This window comes from Aotus nancymaae, unplaced genomic scaffold (assembly GCF_030222135.1).
Source record: "Aotus nancymaae isolate 86718 unplaced genomic scaffold, 86718_ANA_hifiasm-v0.15.2.pri h1tg000006l, whole genome shotgun sequence".
NCBI classification, from domain to species: Eukaryota; Metazoa; Chordata; class Mammalia; order Primates; family Aotidae; genus Aotus; species Aotus nancymaae.
In genome coordinates this window covers 5,061,160-5,081,986 of record NW_026988417.1, presented here as the reverse complement: position 1 = coordinate 5,081,986, position 20,827 = coordinate 5,061,160, and the positions used below count along the sequence as shown (strand labels likewise).

Sequence of the window (20,827 nt, the reverse complement as noted above, 5' to 3'; positions counted from 1 at the left end):
ACAGTGCTGTTCTAGAAGCATGTACGCCACGACGCTGGGGAAAGCACAGAAACCAGATGAGCTCTAGCCGTGTTACAAAACACTCCGAAGACATTCCCAGTTCACAGAGTGTGGTTACAAAGCTGTCAGCCCTCTCAGGCTTAGGGTTTGATGGAGGGAAACTGTCAATAAAGCAAGGAATAAGAAACTGTGGGCCGGGCGCGGGGGGAGGTGATGTAATCCAAGCACTTTGGGAGGTCGAGGTGGGAGGATCACCTGAGCTCAGTTCAACACTAGCCTGGCCAACGTGGTGAAACCCCGTCTGTACTAAAAATTAGCCAGGTGTGGTGGTGCACATCTGTAATCCCAACTACTTGGGAGGCTGAGGCAGGAGAATCTCTTGAACCCGGGAGGTGGAGGTTGCAGTGAGCCGAGATCACGCCATTGCACTTCAGCCTGGGTGACAGAGTGAGATTCCATCTCAAATAAATAAATAAATAAAATAAAAAAGAAGAACCTGCTGACACACAGAGGGCATGAGGAGGAACCATGAGGAGCACCGTGATGGGTGGCGATTTGGAAAGTCAGCAGAGGGCCCTGTCTGAGAGGGGAGCTTCGGAGTTGAACTGAGAAGGAAGGGAGGGGCCCTGTGTTGAGAAGCAGCAGAGCTACCCCAGGAGGGAGATCTGGGTGAAAGCCGGAAGGCTTGCTGTCGGAAGAACTCAGGGAGAGCCACAGTTTGTGGGTGTGACCATGGGGACAAACACAGAGGCCAGGTGGTGGGGGACAGGAATGGCAAGTGGTGGGGTCACATAAGGCCTGATGAAGGCCATGGGAGCTTGGTGTGATCTGATTGGTGTTTTCAAAGCATCACTCTGGCTCTGGGTGAGCATGATTTGCCCAGGGGCAAGTGTGGGACCGGACTGCAGAGGAAGGCTGTGCTGCAGGCAGGGAGGGACCTGAGTGTGGCCAGGGTGCCTGCATGTCCCGGCTGCCAGGGCCAGACCAGGCTTATACCTGTGTCCAGGGTCATGGGTCACGGTGCCACCTCCTGTTCTCAGAATGTCCACTGGATAATTCCACAGCAGTGTCTGTGCAGGTGGAGAGCTGTAGGCCGATGCTTGGGAGGCAGCACTTACCAGGGCTTGCGGGCGGTTGTCCTTGGGGGCTGGGGAAAGAACCCGAGGAAAATGCTGATTTCTGACTGTGTAACTGGGTAGACGGTGTGGCAGGTTGTGTGTATGGACAGGCTTCTGCAGGGAAGACCCAAAGTTCAAAAGAATCATGAATGTCACTGGAATAGGATTAGAGATTAGGAGACGTTTAGTCCCAGCGGGGCACTGTTTAATTCGATGTGGGAGCCTGGCCTGCATTCTCTTTCCTTCCAGTCTTTTCCTTGGCCCTGTGCTCAGCCATAACCAGTCACTGAATTTTCCGGAACCTGTGAGGCTGTTTCCAGCCTCAGCACCTCTGCTACGGCTGTTCCAGCCGGATGGAATGCCCTTCCCTTATTGGGGAGGTATTTATTCCCTTACCTCCCATTTGCCAAGACTTAGCATGGCAGCATCTTGTCTAGAAAGCCTCCCCTGACCTGGGGGTGTATTTGGGACCTCCCTGGGGCCAGCTCCACAGAGCAGCGATCAGCCTGGCTGCCCTTGTCTCCCCAACCTCTGGGGCAGGTGCCTATCAGGTTTCACTCCTCACTGGCATCAGCAGAGTGCCTGGCCCTGGTGAGGGCCCAGGAATGCGTCTGCGCAAGCTGCCTCTGGGGAATGTCCTACGGGGCCCCTCCCCAAGGCCTCGCCTGCCCTGTGCACACACCCAGCGCCATACCGGGAACGGGCGCCCTCCCCAGGGCTCCTGCCCCTTGCAGGACGGGCCTTGCCTTTAAAATCACACACGTTCATGACAAGTGCTCTTATACTTCCGCAAGTGATAATGCATCGTCTTTTATTTTCCAGGCTTCCTGGGATCAGACATGACATTGCACTACTGAGAAATGGGGGTTTCCAGTTGCTCAGGCTCAGATTGCTCAGTGGCAGGAAGCGGATTAGGTGCTAAAAACTCCCCCTCCCTGGCCGAGCCGGTCGGGTGAGAAGCCGAGTGGGAAATGGGACTTGGCATGTCGTGGGCACTGAGGAAGCGGAGTAAGGCCGACTCACAGGCAGGAACACTGGGACACACACACAAGGCAACACCCACTGAGGACGAGGAAACAGACTCCGGTGTTTCAGCCACCTCTCAGCGCGCGTGTCGGCATCCTGTGATGGCCGGCGCTGCACCTCAACACACGCCTCATGGCAGACACCAACGCCTTTGCGTGGGGGGCCCGGCCAGCCTCCTGCTCGGGGATGCCCTGCTGGCTTCGAGGATGAGGACAGGTGTATCTCCATCCTTTGCTCCCCAGTGGCGTGTGGTTGTCTGTTTCAGGGACACACAGGAGCTCATTGCTCCTGGGGCGTGTGGGGTTTGCTTTTCAGGTGGGTGTGCTGAGACACCACCAGCCGCAGCACAGGACGGCACACCGAGAGCTACGTCGGGCGTTAGGTGGGGGACGTGGAAATCTTTTATTCCAGGGCTTTGGCCATCAGAGGAAGATGTTTTCTCTCCAAGACTTGGAAAAATAACAACAAGGAAAACAGTGGTGGCGACACTTGACATGTATTTACAAAGCGTGATTCAGAGGGGTCTGTCTTTAAGGTTACCTGTGTGACGTGAGAAAGAAAAAAGAAGAAACCAGACAGGGAGCTCTATGTATGAGGACCACACCGAGAACTGACTGAAACCACACAGATGGGAGCGGTGGAGAGTAAGGCTGGAGGCCGCTCCCCTGCGGGGGGACCGTAAAATTCAACTCTATATACGTCATCTCCTGTTTAAGTAGGCTATACTTTTTAATAAAATAAAAACTTCTGTGTAACTTTAAAGATATGGTGTAGGCATCTAGGGGGTGATCTGGAAGAGGGACACAGCGCATGGAGGGGCGTTGCCAGAAGGTGCCTGTCAGTTGACCTTTGTCCCTAAAGAGACCCGTCACAGACGCCTGCAAAAATCACGCGTCCTACTCTCGGCCCTGCCCTAGACACTCCCTGCCCTGTCTGCGGGTCTGCCTGTGAGGCAAGGCTGCCCAGGCTCCAAAGGGGCTGTGTGCCCATCCTTGAACAATGGTGTCAGTGCCCATCTTCGGTAAGCCTCACAGCTCACGTTCCAGGCACCTCTGTCCCCCACGGGCCTGGCACTGGGGCCAGGGCACCTCGAGGACGCTGGGAAGGTAGGCTGGGCTGCAGCCACCTGTGCACTCCGTCTGATGCCCCACACAGCCAGTCTGCAGCCTCTCCCTGACACCAAGCCACAGCGGGGAAGGGTGGCGTGAAGCTAGCCGTCTCAGCCCTAAACTACGGGCAGGAGTGTTGCCGGCAGGCACAGGGGCTGCACCTGCTGGGGGACCCCCTCCCGCCCACCCCATCGACACAGAGAAGCCAGAGCAAGGTGTGTGGGAGGGGCGTGCATGGTTCTCGCCAGGGACCCCTCGCCTCGGCTCCTGGCGCACACCAGTGGGCAGGCCGGCAGCCGTCAGAACAACAGGGCTTTCTTCTTCAGATCATTCCTCTTCCAGAGGGCCAGGCGGTCAAACTCCTCCATGCTCATACCGAACACTTCCTGGAACTCCTCGGGTGACAAGTGTCTCTTAAAACAAAAAGTCAAAAAAAAAAAAAAATAAAAGGCCAGTTAGCAATGCAGCAAGGCAACGCAGCAAGGCACGCCACTGGGCAGTTTGCTGCCACCAAGCAGTCCAGGGGCAGGATCGAACTGAGGACGGCGTGGTGGCCCTCAGCGTGCCCGGCCTCCTGGCAGTTCCTGGCACCCTCTCTGCTGTGAAAGAACTGAGCTCAGAGGACAGTGACCCTGCCAGGGACACGCAGGAGGCACAGCGCCCAGCGGCAGAGCTGGGGCCAGAACCCTCTGCTCCTGACTCCTACAAAGGCATCTGCTGCTGCAGCCCAAGTTCATCACGTTCTGGAGTAGGACCCCCCGCCTGCAGACGTCTGAGCTTCTGCAGATTTCCTTCAGTGCTCATATTTGTTACTTCAGCGAATGGTTACAGCTGCCGTCTGAGAGTAGGAGGTGAAGGGTTCACCCCCGGACTTCATAGCCCAGGAAGTTGGGGTGCAGACAGTGAGCAAAGACACTGAGCAAGGCCCAGGCCCGGGGGCAGCTCCTCCGTCTCCTGGAAGCCTCTGGTGTGTGAGCGTGAGAGAGCGATCGCGCCTCTCCGCACCCAGCTTCTTGCTGGGGACGCCGTGGAGAGGCACACAGCTTGGTGGTCAGGGTGTGGATGCCGGTGCTTCTGGGATGCCGTGTGAGTGAGTTAGGCCCTGGCCCCTCAGTCTGCTCATCTGTGTAATGGGCCGCCCTAGAACCCACACCCCGGAGCTGCGGGGAGGAAGGTGTGCACAGTTAGCACTGGCTGTGGACTGTACCAGCGGAGCTGGCCGCACATGTTACGTGTAACTTCGGTCACTGCAAGCTCTGTGGAGCTCCCTGCCAAGCAGGCACCTGCCTTCTAGCCTCTGCCTCGAAGGGTCTGTTCCCCTTACTCTCAGCAGGCTGTGAGAAACCCCTCATCCCTCAGAGCTGGCTCAGGCGTCCCCTCCCCTGTGGAGCCTTTCCAGGGAGCGCGGGACTTTCCATCCAAGGCTGCTCCCCTTGCCTCGCCTGGGCAGGGCTGAGAGGAGGAACCGGAAGGAGGCTGGAGAAGGCCAGTGGCTAGGAGGCCAGGCTCTGCCCTGAATCCCCGTCTGCTGCCGTCTGAAAAGTGTGGCTTCAGTGCAGCTGTGGGGGAGCAGTTTTCTGCAGTTCTGCGACACGCTCCACCTATTAACATCTGCCCCAGCCACCCACTCTTGGGCAGACACCTGGGGGAATGGAAAACAGGGACTCAGACAGACAACGGTCGCCTACGTTCATAGCAGCGTTATTCAGAATCACTGCGGCGTGGACACAAGCCAGGTGTCCATTCTCAGACGAACAGATAGACAGAATGTGGCACGTCCGAGCGACGGAATAGCCTTCAGCCTTCGAAGGCCGTCAAATTCTGACACACGCCACAGCTGGACAAGCCTCAGACACACTGGCTCCGTGAAGGAAGCCAGACACCAAAGACCACATGGTGCATGATTCCACCTGTAGGAAATGTCCCGATTAGCAAGTCCACGAAGGCAGAGCGTGGATTCGTGGTCGCCGGGGGCTGGGGGAGAGAGGAGGAGAGGCTGCCTCATGATTATGGGGTTTCCTCTTGTGGTGACGAAAATGTTCCAGAGCTGGATGGCGGGGCTGGTTGCATGAGGTTGTGAACGGTACTGAATGGTACACTTTAAAATGGCTAAAATGGGCTGGGTGCGACGGCTTACGCCTGTAATTTCTGCACTTCCAGAGGCGGAGGTGAGTGGATCACCTGAGGTCAAGAGTTCAAGACCAGCCTGGCCAACATGGCAAAATCTCATCTCTACTAAAAATACAAAACTTAGCTAGACGTGGTGGTGCGCACCTGTAATCCCAGCTACTCAGGAGGCTGAGGCAGGAGAATTGCTTGAACCCGGGAGGCGGAGGTTGCAATGAACCGAGATTGCCCCACTGCACTCCAGCCTGGATGACAGAGTGAGACTCTGTCTCAAAAAAAAAAAATAAATAAATCAATAAAAATAAAATAAATAAAGTAGGGCCGGGCGCGGTGGCTCACGCCTGTAATCCCAGCACTTTGGGAGGGCAAGACGGACGGATCACCTGAGATCAGGAGTTCAAGACCATCCTGACCAACATGGAGAAACCCTGTCTCTACTAAAAATACAAAACTAGCCAGGTGTGGTGGCACGCGCCTGTAATCCCAGCTACTTGGGAGGCTGAGGCAGGAGAATCGCTTGTACCCAGGAGGCAGAGGTTGCAGTGAGCTGAGATCACGCCACTGCACTCTAGCCTGGGCAACAAGAGTGAGACTCTGTCTCAAAAATAAATAAATAAATAAATAAATAAATAAATAAATAAATAAATAAATAAAATGGTTAAAATGGTCAATTTGGATGGGCGTGGGGTCTCATACCTGTAATCCCAGCACTTTGGGAGCCCAAGGCAGGCAGATCACTTGAGCTCAGGAGTTTCAGATCAGCCTGGGCAACATGGCGAGATCCCATCTCTACAAAAATTACAGAAATTAGCTGGGTGTGCAGGCGTGTGCCTGTAGTCCCAGCTACTGAGGCTGAGGTAGGAGTACCGCTTAAGCCCGGGGAGGTCGAGGTTGCAGTGAGCTGTGATCGCACCTCTGCACTCCAAACCTGGGTGACAGAGCAAGACCCTGTCTCAACAAACAAACAGAGAAAAACCTCAAGTGCTACATTAGAATCACTGTGATCAGCAAAAGAGACAATGGCAGTGGGGACAGCTGGTCACTCTGAAACGTGTAAACCGCTGCGACTCACGCGTTTCACAGCAACCACCCAGTCCGTGTGGTACGTACTGGATTTTGGAGCTCCAGTTGTTGGGGTGACCTGGAGGAGGGACTCAGGAAATCCCCCCTCCCCCGCACACACAGCACAGCCAGCAAGTCTGCCAGGAAGAGGCCCTCAGCTGCCTGCTGCTATCTCGAGTTTGCAAAGAGGAAAAGAATCCTGATGCGTGCCAGAAGCTAACCACTTGCATGGTGTTAAGATCAGGGTTTCTCGGTGCTGAGAAATCCGTCAGCCAGTCCACAGAAACTTAGGACTGTCACTTCAGATAGTGTCTCTTAAGACATTCAAGACACTCAACAATGTGTCATTTACCACAGTGGCCCTGGGCCGGGCGCGGTGGCTCACGCCTGTAATCCCGGCACTTTGGAGGCCGAGGCGTGTGGATCACTATGTCAGGAGTTCAAGATCAGCCTGGCCAAGATAGTGAAACTTCATCTCTACTAAACAATACAAAAATTAGCCAGGCATGGTGGCTGACACCTGTAATCCCACCTATTCTGGAGGCTGAGGCAGGAGAATGCCTTGAACCCAAGAGGCGGAGGTTGCAGTGAGTGGAGTTCCTGTCGCTGCACTCCAGCCTGGGTTGACATGGCGAGACTCCATCTCAAAATGAATGAATGAATGAATAAATAATTAAATAAATAAAAGACAGCAGCCCTGCCCTTATAGGTACCAAATCACCATCTTCCCAATTACAGTGGAACAATCAAGACAAATGAGATCAAAGGAAGGAAAAGGGAAAAGCATTTCTGGCTTTATCCCACAAATACTGACTGAGCTGCCGTGATGCGCCAGACCTCGTTCCAGACGTGGAAAGCCAGAGACATGAGGCCCCTGGGGGGGTCGGCTGGGGAGGTGAACTGACACGTAAGCATGTAAGGGATCGGAGGCTGACTGACGTGGGAGAGGAGAGTTCAAGCCCAGTGCTGGCGCCTGGGGCAGCCCTCCCTGCTGCCACATTCCTGCTTCCTGCCGGAGGAGGCTAGGGGAGGGGTACAAAGGTGCTAGTGGGCAGCGGGAAGGTGTCAAGGGGGTGGTGTGGCAGTGCCCAGTGCCCCCTGCCATTTGCAATTGAGTATTTAAAGGGAGAAGACTGGTGAGCAAGTGGTTCCTTGGGTTTAGCTGGAGGAGGCAGGAGGCAGAAGGGAGGAGGGAGGAGGGAAGAGGGAGGAGGGAGGAGGGAGGAGGGAGCTGACGGGGTGGTGGTGGTGGGGCAGTTGTGCCCCGCATGCCGGGGAAGGAGAGAAGGGCAGGTGTGAGGATGACACCATGGGCTCCAGACTGTGGGAGCCTCTGGGGAGGGTGATTGGAGGAAGACTTGGAGCTGGCGGGCAAGCAGGAAGGCTGGCAGGGTTCCGGGAGGTGGGTGCGGGAAGCAGCGGTACCCTGGGGGATGACTGTGGGGGGCGGTGGAGGGGTGGTGTGGCTGAGGTGGTGGTGAGAGCATCTGGGTGGCTTCTGAAGTTGCTGTGAATGGTTACCTCCTCTGGGAGCGTGGCACTGGGACCGGGACGCCGCATCACCAGAGGCCCCGGGGAGCAGCCAGGTTTGGCAGAGCACAGCAACAGGGAGGGGCCGGGGGTGTCCTGAGCATGGGGGCTGGGCCGGGCCACTCGTATGTGGCCCACAGTGCCCAGGACTGTCAAGGGTCTAGGAGACTGGCAGGGACTCCCCAGGCTCCAGTCCTGTTTTCTGTCTGCAAGATGAGAAGAGAACTTGGTTGCCTGAGTACCCAGAAGGCTGGGTGAGGGTCACATGAGGGGCCGTCCCCAGTACGGGGTCTGTTCATGACTCTGGGCTCCAGCTGTGGGATCCTGAGTGTCAGCCCTCACCTGGCTGAGTCTCCACTGCCTCCTGGGTGAGAAGGGCTTCAAGGCCCCACCCCGCCAGCTGTAGAACCGGCGTTCAATCTCACTCAGAGCAGAGGCAGCCAGGCTTTCCCATGGGTCTGCCAGGGCAGGCAGGATGGGCGAGGCCCAGCTGACCCGAGAGACTGGGCCAGCTTTCTGGCCTCAAGCCCACTCCTCTGGCCCCGGGTTCCTGAAGGCTCTGCAGGAGTGCGCCTCACCCCCAGGGTCTGCGCAGGCCAAGCCCAGCTGTTCCTGAGCTGGAAGGAAGGCAGCCTGGGGTGGTGTCTTTGCAGGGGGTGGGGTGGCCTCACTGATGAGGTACACTGGTTTCTCCAGGGTGCATCCTGCAGGGAGGCATTTCTGCAGCATGGGAGGGGATCTGCTTCAGGAAGCACAGGCTCAGAGAGGTTGTGTGACTTGCCTAGGGCCGCACAGCCAGGAAGTGGCAGAGCCGGGCCTGGGAGCCAGGCTAGGTGGCTTGACCTTTCCTCTACCCTTACTTCCTGCCTCCCACTGGGACCTCCATGGCCATCTCAGGTTAGCTGTGAAGCCTCAGGGACCTGTGCCACCTCCACTCCAGCAGGGACAGTTTGCCTCAGACTGCCCCCAGCCTCCCGCCCTAAGTCCCCTTCAGGTTACGCCCAGCTCCCCCAACCCCACCAAGCTCAGAGGTGCCCCTGGGAGGGGCCTCTCTGACACTTCCTTCCTCCAGACACCCACCAGTCACAGCCACCCACGCCTCTGTACCAGCACAGGGCTGGCTGACTGGGAGGGCCTCAGGTCCTAGCCCTGCTCAGCCTGGGCCCCCAGGGCCAGCAAGGGGCCGCTTTTCTCCCAAGGCTTGGGGTGCTTCCCACCAGCTCACGCTGCCTTGGCCTGCACAAGGAGGCTGTGCATACAGGGTGAGTCTCTCGGAAGCCAGGCCCAGGCCCCGAAGCTCCAGCCCTCCCAGCAGAAGGTCCCTGCATGACCTACGGTGACATCACTGTCACAATGATGGTGGCCACTGCCAATCCAGGCGAGCTCTCTCTTCGCACCCTGGGACCTCTCCCATAGCCTATGGTGCAGAGAGGGGATAGAAGCTTAGGGGAGCAATGCCGTGGCTGTCAGGTGGCCCCCTCCATGGCCTGCACACCTCTCCTCCCCTCCTCTGCTCCTCAGTGTGCAGTGGAACCCCAGGGGAAGCACCACACAGTGTTCCTCCTCCCACTTCACCAGCAGCTCTTCCTCATCCTACTGGTCCTGACACAAGCGTCCCCTCCTCCTGGAGGCCCTCCTGGATTGTGCTCACCAAGCAAGCCCTGGGGCCATGCTGTGTCCCTCAAGACTCAGTCAGTGCTCACCTTCTCTGGCTCTCAGCTCTGTGAGGGTGGGCACCGGCCTGTCTGCTCACAGCACTGTCTATCCCATCCTCACCGAGGGACGAGATGTCTTGTCTATTTGCGTCTGTGAATCTAAATCTGGACTCTCCTCTCTGCAGCGCTGCCTCCTGACGCCTCCGGCTTCCACGGCCTGCGCTGCTCCCTGCTGCGGTGCCACGGGGCTCCCCAGACACCATCCTGGTCTTGGAGGCCCCTGCATCGGGCCTCTGCCTGCCACTCTCCTGACTCCCGACGCTTTCTCCCTGCTGCACAGTTCTGCTTCTGTTTCTCTTCCCGGCCTTGGCCAGGAAGGCCTTACGCTGGGGATTCTGGTGCAAACCCATCTCTCAGACACACACATGTGGCTCCAAACCTCCTACTGTCACCCTCCACCTACCAGGCCACACCTCATCAGACCGGTTGGATGAGTTTAAACAAAGGAGATATTCTTTAACTGCAGGGTCTTATTTTTCAGGCACATTCCAACAGTGTGGCTCTTACTGCTTGAGCAAACCTGAGTATGCATTTAGCCTCAGGGCCTGGAAGAGGACAGTTCAGGAAACCATAGGACTCCAGCGATGAGCTGCTGCCGTGTGTGTGTGTGTGTGTGTGTGTGTGTGTGTGTGTGTGTGTGTGTGTGGTGGGAGATGGCAGGTAGGAAATGAATTACAGGAAGAACAAAGTACATGTGCAAAGGCCCTGGGGCAGGAGGGAGCCTTGGCTGTCAGAGGAAGCATACGAAAGCTCAGGCGTTGGCTGGGCGCTGTGGCTCACACCTGTGAGCCCAGCACTTTGGGAGTCTGAGGTGGGTGGATCACCTGAGGTCAGGAGTCTGTGACCAGCCTGGACAACATGGAGAAACCCCGTCTCTACTGAAAATACAAAAATTAGCTGGGCATGGTGGTACATGCCTGTAGTCCCGGCTACCCAGGAGGCTGAGGGAGGAGAATCGCTTGAATGCAGGTGACAGAGGTTGCAGTGAGCTGAGGTTGCACCACTGCACTCCAGCCTGGGTGACAGAGTGAGACTACATTTCGGGAAAAAAAAAAAAAAAAAAAGAAAGCTGAGGTGTCTGGACCTGAGCCGGGGAAGGTGAGGACCGGCGAGGCCCTGCAGGGCCTGGACTGTGTTAGGCAGTTTGGTTTTCAGTGTAAGAACAATAGCATTTATGACTACGTGTGCAATTTAAACAACTCCTGTGGCTACAGGGTTGTTTTCCTGCCCTGCCCTGCCCTGCCAAGCAAGCAGAAAGGTCTCAGAGTGTGAATCCGTGAGCCACCGACCGGGAGGGCCTCAGGCCAGACAACAAGTCCCTTTCCCACCCGTTCCCTTTGCGTTCTGAGATGGCTGAATTGTGTGTTCGACGCGGCCGGGCTGTGGTGCCCAGTTGCTTGGTCATGTGCTGGCCTAGATGCTGCAGCAAACATGTGCTGTGGCTGCGGCTCACATCAATGGTCAGGTGACGGAGGGCAAAGGAGGTCGCCCTCAATATGCAGCAGCCTCATGTTGTCTGTTGATGGCCTGAAGAGTAAACACTGAGGTTTCCCAGAGAAGAAACCCAGCCTGGAATATCACCTCCTGCCTGAGTTCCCAGCTTGCTGGCCTGCCCTACACATTGCAGAATTGCAGCCTGCACAATTGTGTGGGCCAAGTTCTTAAATTTCTTAGTACATGGCTATCTATCCATCCACCCATCCATCCACCCATCTATTCAGCCATCCACCTACCCACCCATCCATCCATCCACTCATGCATCCATCCATCCATCCATCCATCCATCTACTCATGCACCCATCCATCCATCCATCCATCCACCCACCCATCCATCCATCCATCCATCCATCTACTCATGCAACCATCCATCCATCCATCCATCTACTCATGCATCTATCCATTCATCCATCCATCCATCCACCCATCCATTCATCCATCCATTCATCCATCCATCCATCCACCCATCCATTCATCCATCCATTCATCCATCCATCCATTCATCCATCCATCTACTCATGCATCCATCATCCATCCATCCATCCATCCACCCATCCATTCATCCATCCATCCATTCATCCATCCATCTATTCATCCATCCATCCACTCAGCCATCCATCCATCCATCCATCCATCCATCTACTCATGCATCCATCCATCCATCCACTCATGCATCCATCCATCCATCATCCACCCATCCATCCATCCACTCATGCATCCATCCATCCATCCATCCACTCATGCATCCATCCATCCATCATCCACCCATCCATCCATCCACTCATGCATCCATCCATCCATCCATCCATCTATCCACCCATCCATTCATCCATCCATCCATCCATCCATCTACTCATGCATCCATCCATCCATCTACTCATGCATCCATCATCCATCCATCCATCCATCCACCCATCCATTCATCCATCCATCCATTCATCCATCCATCTATTCATCCATCCATCCACTCAGCCATCCATCCATCCATCCATCCACTCATGCATCCATCCATCCATTATCCACCCATCCATCCATCCACTCATGCATCCATCCATCCATCCATCTATCCACCCATCCATTCATCCATCCATCCATCCATCCATCCATCCATCCATCCATCCACTCATGCATCCATCCATCAGTCCATCCATCCATCCACTCACCCATCCATCTATCCACCCACTCACTCATGCATCCACCCACCCACCCAAACATCCACCCAACCATCCATCCATCCACCCACCCACCCACCCATCTATTCATCCACCCACCCACCCATCCACTTATCCATCTACCCATCCATTTATCCATCTATCTGTCCATCCATGCATCCATCCATCCACCCACCATCCATTCACCTAATGGTTCTGTTTCTCTGGAAAACCCTGGTTGATACACTTTCCTATCTAAGGAGCAAAATGCCTGTCTGTACTGGGAAGTTGGGGGCATGTAGGAGGAGTTAGAAATTCATTTTCAGGCTGGGCACAGTGACTCATAACTGAAATTTCAGCACTTTGGGAGGCTGAGATGGGAGGATCACATGAGCCCAGGAGTTTGAGACCAGCCAGGGCAATATGGTAAGACCCTGTCTCTACAAAAAGAAAAAAATTAGCTGGATGTGGTGGCACATGCCTGTAGTCCCAGCTACTCAAGAGGCTGAGGTGGGAGGATCACTTGAGCTCAGGAGGTTGAGGCTGTGGTGAGTTGTGATTGTGCCACTGCCCTCCAGCCTAGGTGACAGAGACCCTGTCTGAAAAAAAAATTCATTTTCAACACTGTAATTAGCTCAGAAGACAGCATATTGCAGTGGCTCTCAGCAACACCTTAGCTTGAATCTCAGCTCTGCCTCTTAGGGGCTCTGCGTGCTGATTCCTGCTCTGCCTGTTGTCACCACCTGATTCATCTGCCCTCTTCCATGGGACACCCCTTCCAGGGAGGAAGAGGATGACCACATCTTCTCCATACTCCTCCATACTTACTCACACTAACTGAACACCTACTATGTGCTGCGTGGCACCTTTCACCACTGCGGGGCTGGGCATCCTGCGTCCCCTCAGCTGTGCCCCGTTGGCGAGCGTTGATCACATCTGTGCACATCCTGCTCCACTAAGATGGCCACTCCGTCCACCCCTGAAGCCAAGGGACTAATCTGACTGGGCCTCCAAACTTGCTGCTTGCTTCCAGGCCTGCCTGCTTGGTTCTAGTCACTTGCTTCTTAATTTTTTAACCTATATAGCTAAAAGTCACAATATACAACTAAACTCCCACTAGTCCCTTACAGATAACGTCTCTGATGTGTGGGTCGCTACAACCACGGTTGCTTAAAGTCGTTTTTTGGGAACTTAGAGTTAGCTCTTGTCCCTTTTAAGCCAACAGAGACCACGAACCCTTCAAGTAGGCCTGGGCGGGTTCCTGACTGCAGAGGGCCAAAAACACCTTTCTCGGATCATGCTAACACTGTGGTTTTTTGGACATATGGCCCATGAAGAACAATGTAGCTCAATCATGATCACGCAAAATCCCAATGACCTCACCTTTCCCACCAGCCCATCATCTTTCCCAGGCCTTAGACCACCCACTTCTTATTCCTCCCTAGGCCCTGTTATCTGAGAGGCAAGTCTGCGATTTGTTCTCCAGTCTCTGCTCGGCAGTCTTGTGAATACAATCTCTCTTCTTTTGCAAAACCCACCGTCACAGTGACTGGCTGCTGCTCATGGGTGCAGAGCATTTGGCTCGGTGTCACCATCCCACCCACACAGCCTGCAGCCACACCTGGGGTGTTTTCCCATCACCAGGTCCTGCCACCTGGACTTCCCACAGATCACCTGCATCCATTCACTTCTCACACTCACCAGGGCCACCACCAAGTGTCCAATATGCTGTCATGTTTTGCCCCAGACCCAAATTGCCCTGAAACAGCTGCCCTGTCACTACACAACCAATCTGGGCTTCACCATGTAGCCACAGGGGCTGTTTTCAGTTGCACACCTAGGCATAAATGCCATTCCTCTTAGGCTAAAAACCAAACTGCTTCACATGGTCCAGGGCTCTGCAGGGCCCATCCCCGCTCAGCTCCAGACACCTGAGCTTTCGTATGCTTCCTCCAACAGCCAAGGCTCCCTCCTGCCCCAGGTCCTTTGCACGTGTACTTTGTTCTTCCTGGAATTCATTTCCTACTGCCATTCTTCACCTTACCCACACAACACAGACACACACACACACACACACATGCATACACAGATACACACATGCATATACACACATACACATGTATACACACATATACACACATACACATATATATATACACATACATATGCACATATACACACACGTACGCACATATCCACATAAACACATACACACAGGTAGGCGTATACACACACATACACACTGATATGGACTGCCTATGTCTCATCTCACATTGTGATCCCCATAATCCCCACATGTTGAGGGAGGGACCTGGTGGGAGGTGACTGGGTCGTGGGGGTGGTTTCCCCCATGCTGTTCTCATGATAGTGAGGGAGTTCTCACGAGATCTGATGTGTTTTCAAGTGTTTGACAGTTCCTCCTTCACACGCTCTTTCTCACCTGCCACCATGTAAGACGTGCCTTGTTTCCCCGTCACCTTCCACCATGATTGTAAGTTTCCGGAAGCCTCCCCAGCCATGCAGAACTGTGAGTGAATTAAACCTCTTTCCTTTATAAATTACCCAGTCTCAGGTATTTCTTTATAGTAGTGTGAAAATGGATGAATACACACACGTGTGCACACACATACACACATATGCCTGCACACGGGCACACACACGTCCCCTGTGGGAACCACATTCCCAACGGGCCACCACATGGCCATTTAAAAGGTGGGGTGGTGGCTCACACCTGTAACCCCAGCACTTTGGGAGGTCGAGGCGGGCAGATCACCTGAAGTGGGGAGTTTGAGACCAGCCTGACCAACATGGTGAAACCCCATCTCTATTAAAAACAGAAAAAAAATTAGCCAGGTGTGGTGGAGGGCACCTGTAGACCCACCTACTCGGGAGGTTGAGGCAGGAGAATCGCTTGAACCCAGGAGGCAGAGGTGGCAGTGAGCTGAGATTGTACCACTGCACTCCAGCCTGGGAGACAGAGCGAGACTGTGTCTCAAAAAAATAAATAAAAGGTGGGGCAGATCAGAACTGACTGGCCTAGAAATAGCCATGTCAAATTTGAAAGCAAAAAAGCAGTAATGTCAAAGCTGGATATACAGTATGAGCCCTCTTTATCCAAAACAGGATTCGGTTAGCGCTGAGGCTATGTGCGAAAGAGATTCCAGAAGCACATCCCCCACGGAGTTATCAGTGTGACTGGGTGGGGGAATTCCGTAAGATGTTTATGTCCTACTTTGGATTTTTCTGGACTTCTATCACATTTAAGAATTGTTTTTATATTAAAAATAAAGCTCTTTTCTCTGAAATAAAAACACCAGGGGTCTCTTTCTCTCCTGCTGGGAGGCGGCCCCTCTTGAGCCCCCTCTGGCTCGCATCCCACCCCCAGCCCGAGGCAGGCAGGGAGCCGCTGCTGAAGAATGAGGGACATTCCCCAGATGTGGTAACATTTCCAGCTGCCTCCTGGCTTGGCTGAGCCTGAGGAGGAAGGAGGACTAGTGTCGCGCCCTTGGCTGTGTTCCTGGAAATTCGAATGATTAAAATCATTACCCAGGTGTCAGAGGGTGTTTTAAAAGGATACGTTACAAACGTTAACCACGTGTATTTTACAATTTTCATGTCGTATTATTGCCAAAGAAAGTTAAATAGAAGTCCTGTCATGCACGCCACAGTCCCAAGAGGGCTGCAGTGAGTCCCAGCAGGCCCCTGGTCCCACACTCCTGCTGGGCCAGGAGCTGCAGGCATGCTGGCTGGGCTCACCTCTCCTGGTGAGAGTAATGAACTCCAGCACCATTAGGCAGCCCAGAGGGGACACACCCTTTGAGGAACAAAGACACAGAACCAGCAGGAACCCTCCAGGCAGCTCCTGACAGGGGGAGCCACCCGCCCCACTGGAGACACCCATCTTACAACGGTCAGAAGCATTTATGCTTGGGACGGGACCTGACCACACAACTCACAGGGAACCAAGTTCAACAGGAGCTGAAAAATGCATCCCTGCAGGCTGCTAGCAGTGCTGGGGTTCCTTTTGGGGTGCCTTCTCTGGCCACTGGGGGACGGTCACATGGGACGGTAGGTGGAGGCCACCCAAGAGGGGCCTTGAGGATGAGCTGGCAGGGGCACCTCCTGAGTGTGAGGTGGGCCGCAGTGGATTCACAGCCTCACCTGCGCACTCACTCAGCACAGATGCTGGTCTCTAGCCGCCTGGCCCTGCCTGAACCCACATGCCAGCTTCCTAGCTGGCTCCTGCTGCCCAGAGTCATCCTAGGATGACCCATGCACATCCTAACACGTCAGAACATTTTGGTGGCCTTTCCTCTTCTGTGGGGTAAAGATCAAATGTCCCACACGCTGCCAGCTCCCTGAGCAAAGAGCCTTGTGCTATCTGGCTCTGTGGTTCCTTTGCTAGCACGAAGCCCACACCTCCGGGTGCTCAGCACACCCTGGAGGGCTGACCGCACTGACGGGCCACAGCGGTCGAGGGCTTGACATGTGGCTTCTCCCTCCTCCTCAGCCCCATCTCCCACCCTCCCGTAGGCAGACACCCACTGCCTGTGACCCGCATTCTCTTCCCCATCTTTAGGAATGTGAAAACAAGATGCTGTTCAAAATCTAAGCTGGTGGAAATTTAACATATTTTGAGCCTTAAGAAAATATGATTATGGGGCCTGAGTCATGGGACAGGCAGCTGTCACCTTTGTTTCCCTGATTATAGATTAGCCTTTATCTACATTGCTTTGTAAAATGTTGCAAATGACTGAAGCGCACCAGGGAAGACCCCTCTCCTCTTAACCATTCATCTTCATTCTAGATTCACTTCCCTCTTTCCTCTCTCCCTCAAAGGCTTCATGACGAGCACATTATCTGAGACGGAGTGTGAAACACGCACCCAGCCCAGGTGATGTCAGCAGACCTGCTAGCTCCAGGTGTGGGCCTACGGCTGAGCCTGGCCAACTGGGGCATTGCATTCCTTGGGTCAAACTGGCTGATTAAAGGGTGGTCATGTTACCCACTCAGGGGCAGAGATGGGGCTTTTTTTGGGACTGCTGAGAGAGAGAAAAATGTGGGTCTCTTCCCTACAGATTTAGAGCCTGAGCAAGGTGAGATAAAAGTCTATCAATAGAGCCAGCACAGAAAAAGCACAGTCAAAAGACAGAGGAAAGAAACTGGGTGCTGAAGACATCGTTTAGCCCTTGATCAAGCCACACCTGAAGGAGACATTCAGTCATGAGAGCCAGTTGTAAGCCAAAAAATAATCAACTAGCTGATGATTGAGGAGGAATGAACCCCTCCTCTCTGCCAAGGGGATTTCAAAGAAAACTGAAAACCTAGTTCAGGCCATGAAGGGAAGAGGGGGTGAGTCAGATATGCCTCATTCTACCATCCTGCCTTTGGAAGTCAGGCACAACTGATGATATTAACATTACAACAGAGATCTTAAGACTGTAGCAACAAGATACCAAATTCCAGTCTGACTATAGGATAGCATCACATGACAGAGCAGGCCCTGAAAAAAATAAAAACATTTACCCCAGAATATATTTCTTTGGCGTGTGTTAAAATGACTCTGCAGGCTGGGCATGGTGACTCATTCCTGTAATCCCAGCACTTTGGGAGGCAGAGGCGGGCGGATTATTTGAGGTCAGGAGTTTGAGACCAGCCTGGCCAACATGGTGAAAACCCATCTCTACTAAAAATACCAAAATTAGTTGGGCGTGGCAGTAGGCGCCTGCAACCACAGCTACTCGGGAGGCTGAGGCAGAAGAATCGCTTGGGCCTGGGAGGCGGAGGGTGCAGTGAGCAGAGATCACGCCACTGCACTCCAGCCTGGGCGACAGAGTGAGACTGTCTCAAAGAAAAATAAAAAATGGCTCTGCAAAGCTGTTTCTTGTGGGGAAATTTACATTCTGTAGAGAATCCCCTTCCCTTTCTGGTCTTTTTCTGATCGTGAAGAGATTAGCTGAGAGTCTAGCACCTTCTCAAAGTCTGAACAGGAAACATTTGCAATCTATTGCCTCTACGGAGGGCCTGCGGAGGGCCTGCTGTGAGACTTGATCTATGTAATAAGAACCGTGGTCTCCACCACCCCTTATCTTAACCCGGATGCCCCTTTCTATTGATTCCAAGTCTTGTGATAATAACTCTTTCAACCAAGTGCCAATCAGAAAATCTCTGAATCCACCTGTGACCTGTAAGCCCCAACCTCCAGCTGTCCCACCTTTCCAGACCGACCCAATGTGTACCTTACATGTATTGATCGATGTCTTCTGTCTTCCTGACACATAAACCAAGCTGTAACCCAACCGCCTTGGGCACGTTCTCAGGAGATCTTGAGACTGTACCTTGCATGGTCAGTCACATTTGGCTCAGATGAAACCTCTTGATGTAGTTTAGAGAGTTTGACTCTTTTCACAGACATAGTAAATTCCTTCTCTGCTTAAGTCACTTTGGGTCAAGTTCCTATCATTTGCAACAAACAGTTCAAAATGGATGCGCCCTGTCCCTAGTGCTGCAGTCACACCAGGGTCCTGATCCCCGCCCTTGCTGGACTGAGGGAGTGCTATTTTCCAGGCCCTGGGTGAGGGGATTCCTGCAACTTCTTGTCTGCAGAGCAGATATTGGTCAAGCAGAATCAATATCCTTGTCTTAGAGGTGCAGAAATCACAGCTCAAGAGCACCTGGCCGCGGGGTAGGGCAGTCGGTGGCTGCCCAGTGCTCTTGGTAAGGACGCACTTCCTATCTGGAGACAGCCTGGAGCACCCCTCCCCGCCAGCCTTTGCTCATGGGCCTCCCTGGGCCTGGAAGGCCTTTCAGACTTCCCCTTCTGAGGAGCAGCCTGGTGCCTACTCCCAGCCTCCGACCCCAGCACTAGGACACTGCTGAGTGCCCCTCGGCTGCATCCATGCCCCTCCAGCTCCCTCCCCAGCAGCAGACTGAGCCACTGCCTGGTGGGCAGTTTGGGCACCGGCTGGCAGCTGGCCCTGTGCACATGGGGTCATACCCACTCTCCAGCCTTGGGGCTCAGATGGGCTGGGCATCCCCTTTCCTTCGGGAGCTTCCAGACCCTTCACTCTAGCAAGAGAGTCTACTAAAAGGCACCAGCACACCGGTGACAGGGCTCAGGAGATGAAACCCCTGGCTGGACGCTGGGACACCCTAGGGCAGTTTTAGAGGATTGCACGTGCCACTTAGGGCACATAGTAGCTACTCAACAAAGTCAGTTCTCTCAGCCAACAGGTCTCATTCAAACCCCGCCTCTGCGCCGACATCTTGCCAGGGCTTTGAAATGTACTTGCTTTCTGCATATGGTCGGGTTGTTTTAGATGGGTGTAAACATGGTCAATGGGAAGATGGGCTGTCCACTCAACCTTAGTGCGAGAGAACAGGCACCTCCCGCAGAGCTCACTCTTCTTCTCCTTCTTCGTCTTTTTTTTTTTTTTTTTTTTTTTTGAGATGGAGTCTCTCTCTGTTGCCCAGGCTGGAGTGCAATGGCGCCATCTCAGCTCACTGCAAACTCCACCTGCTGTGTTCAAGCTATTCTCCCCACTCAGCATCCCGAGTAGTTGGGATTACAGGCACCTGCCACCACACCTGGCTAAGGTTTGTATTTTTAGTAGACATAGGGTTTCACCATGTTGGCCAGGCTGGTCTCGAACTCCTGACCTCCAGTGATCTGCCAACCTCAGCCTCCCAAAGTGCTGGGATAACAGGCGTGAGCCACTGCACCCAGACCAGAGCTTGTTATTCTTATAAAGCCTTCCCTGCCCCATCCACAAACCAGGGTTTGCAAAGCCATCGAGGATGGGGAACGTCACCACATTGTTTGGTCTTTGAAGCAATATAGGTCCCTGACTCTGGATCATGGCCAGGCTCTGCACCGCCCTCCACGGTGACCCCTCGGACAACGGCCTTGACACCACGGAGGAGGCATCTGCAGAGACCGTCTCGTGAGAAAAGAATCCCCTGCCCCGGCAGTCCCCCACTCACCTCCAGTCTCGTCCGGTCCACGTCTTTGGGCAGTTTCACTCGAATTCGGTTTGTGACGATGAGGGTGTCATAAGGATAGATCTGTTGGGGGAGGAAACCACAGGGTCACCTCGCGAAGCCAGTGTGTGCTGGCACCAAAGAACTGAGCAGAAGGCCACCGAGAATACATACTTGCGTCTGTCCCTGACACACACATTTCACAGGGAAAGCACAACAGAAAGGACTTTTAACCTGGGCAGGTGTGGCGCAGCATGGAGGTCAGCGTGGGAGCGGCCCCGCTTACCTTGTATTCTGCAAGAGAGAGAGAGCGGAGACCACGAGATGGTTTAGAAAGTGGAAGACGTCATCCAAGGTGGGTGACTCCCCGCCCTGGGGCGCCCACATCTCCACCCCTGCAGTCAGCTGGGCCATGCACGGTCCCCGAGCAGCCTGACTGGGGCTCTGAGGGCCTCCCCTGGGAAACCAGAGCAGGGGCATGGTCAGGCTGGAGACCCGACTGGAAGCCGGAT

At 54.2% G+C, this 20,827-nt stretch overlaps 1 protein-coding gene across 8 annotated transcripts in view; it reads right to left on the bottom strand.

The window, feature by feature from the left end:
- Positions 1–2,621: 2,621 nt before the first annotated feature.
- The window catches only part of ABLIM2 (actin binding LIM protein family member 2), a 144,371-nt gene continuing 126,165 nt past the window's right edge, over positions 2,622–20,827 (bottom strand). For 5 of the 8 annotated variants that reach the window (XM_064365527.1, XM_064365530.1, XM_064365531.1 and 2 more), the window contains one exon: positions 20,330–20,609. In XM_064365527.1, coding sequence (XP_064221597.1) covers positions 20,545–20,609 — 65 coding nt within the window. In that variant the 3' untranslated portion in view covers positions 20,330–20,544. Of the gene's footprint in view, positions 3,667–20,318; positions 20,610–20,827 lie in introns of those variants that run through there. The other 3 variants (XM_064365532.1, XM_064365533.1, XM_064365538.1) reach the window with 2 other exon arrangements.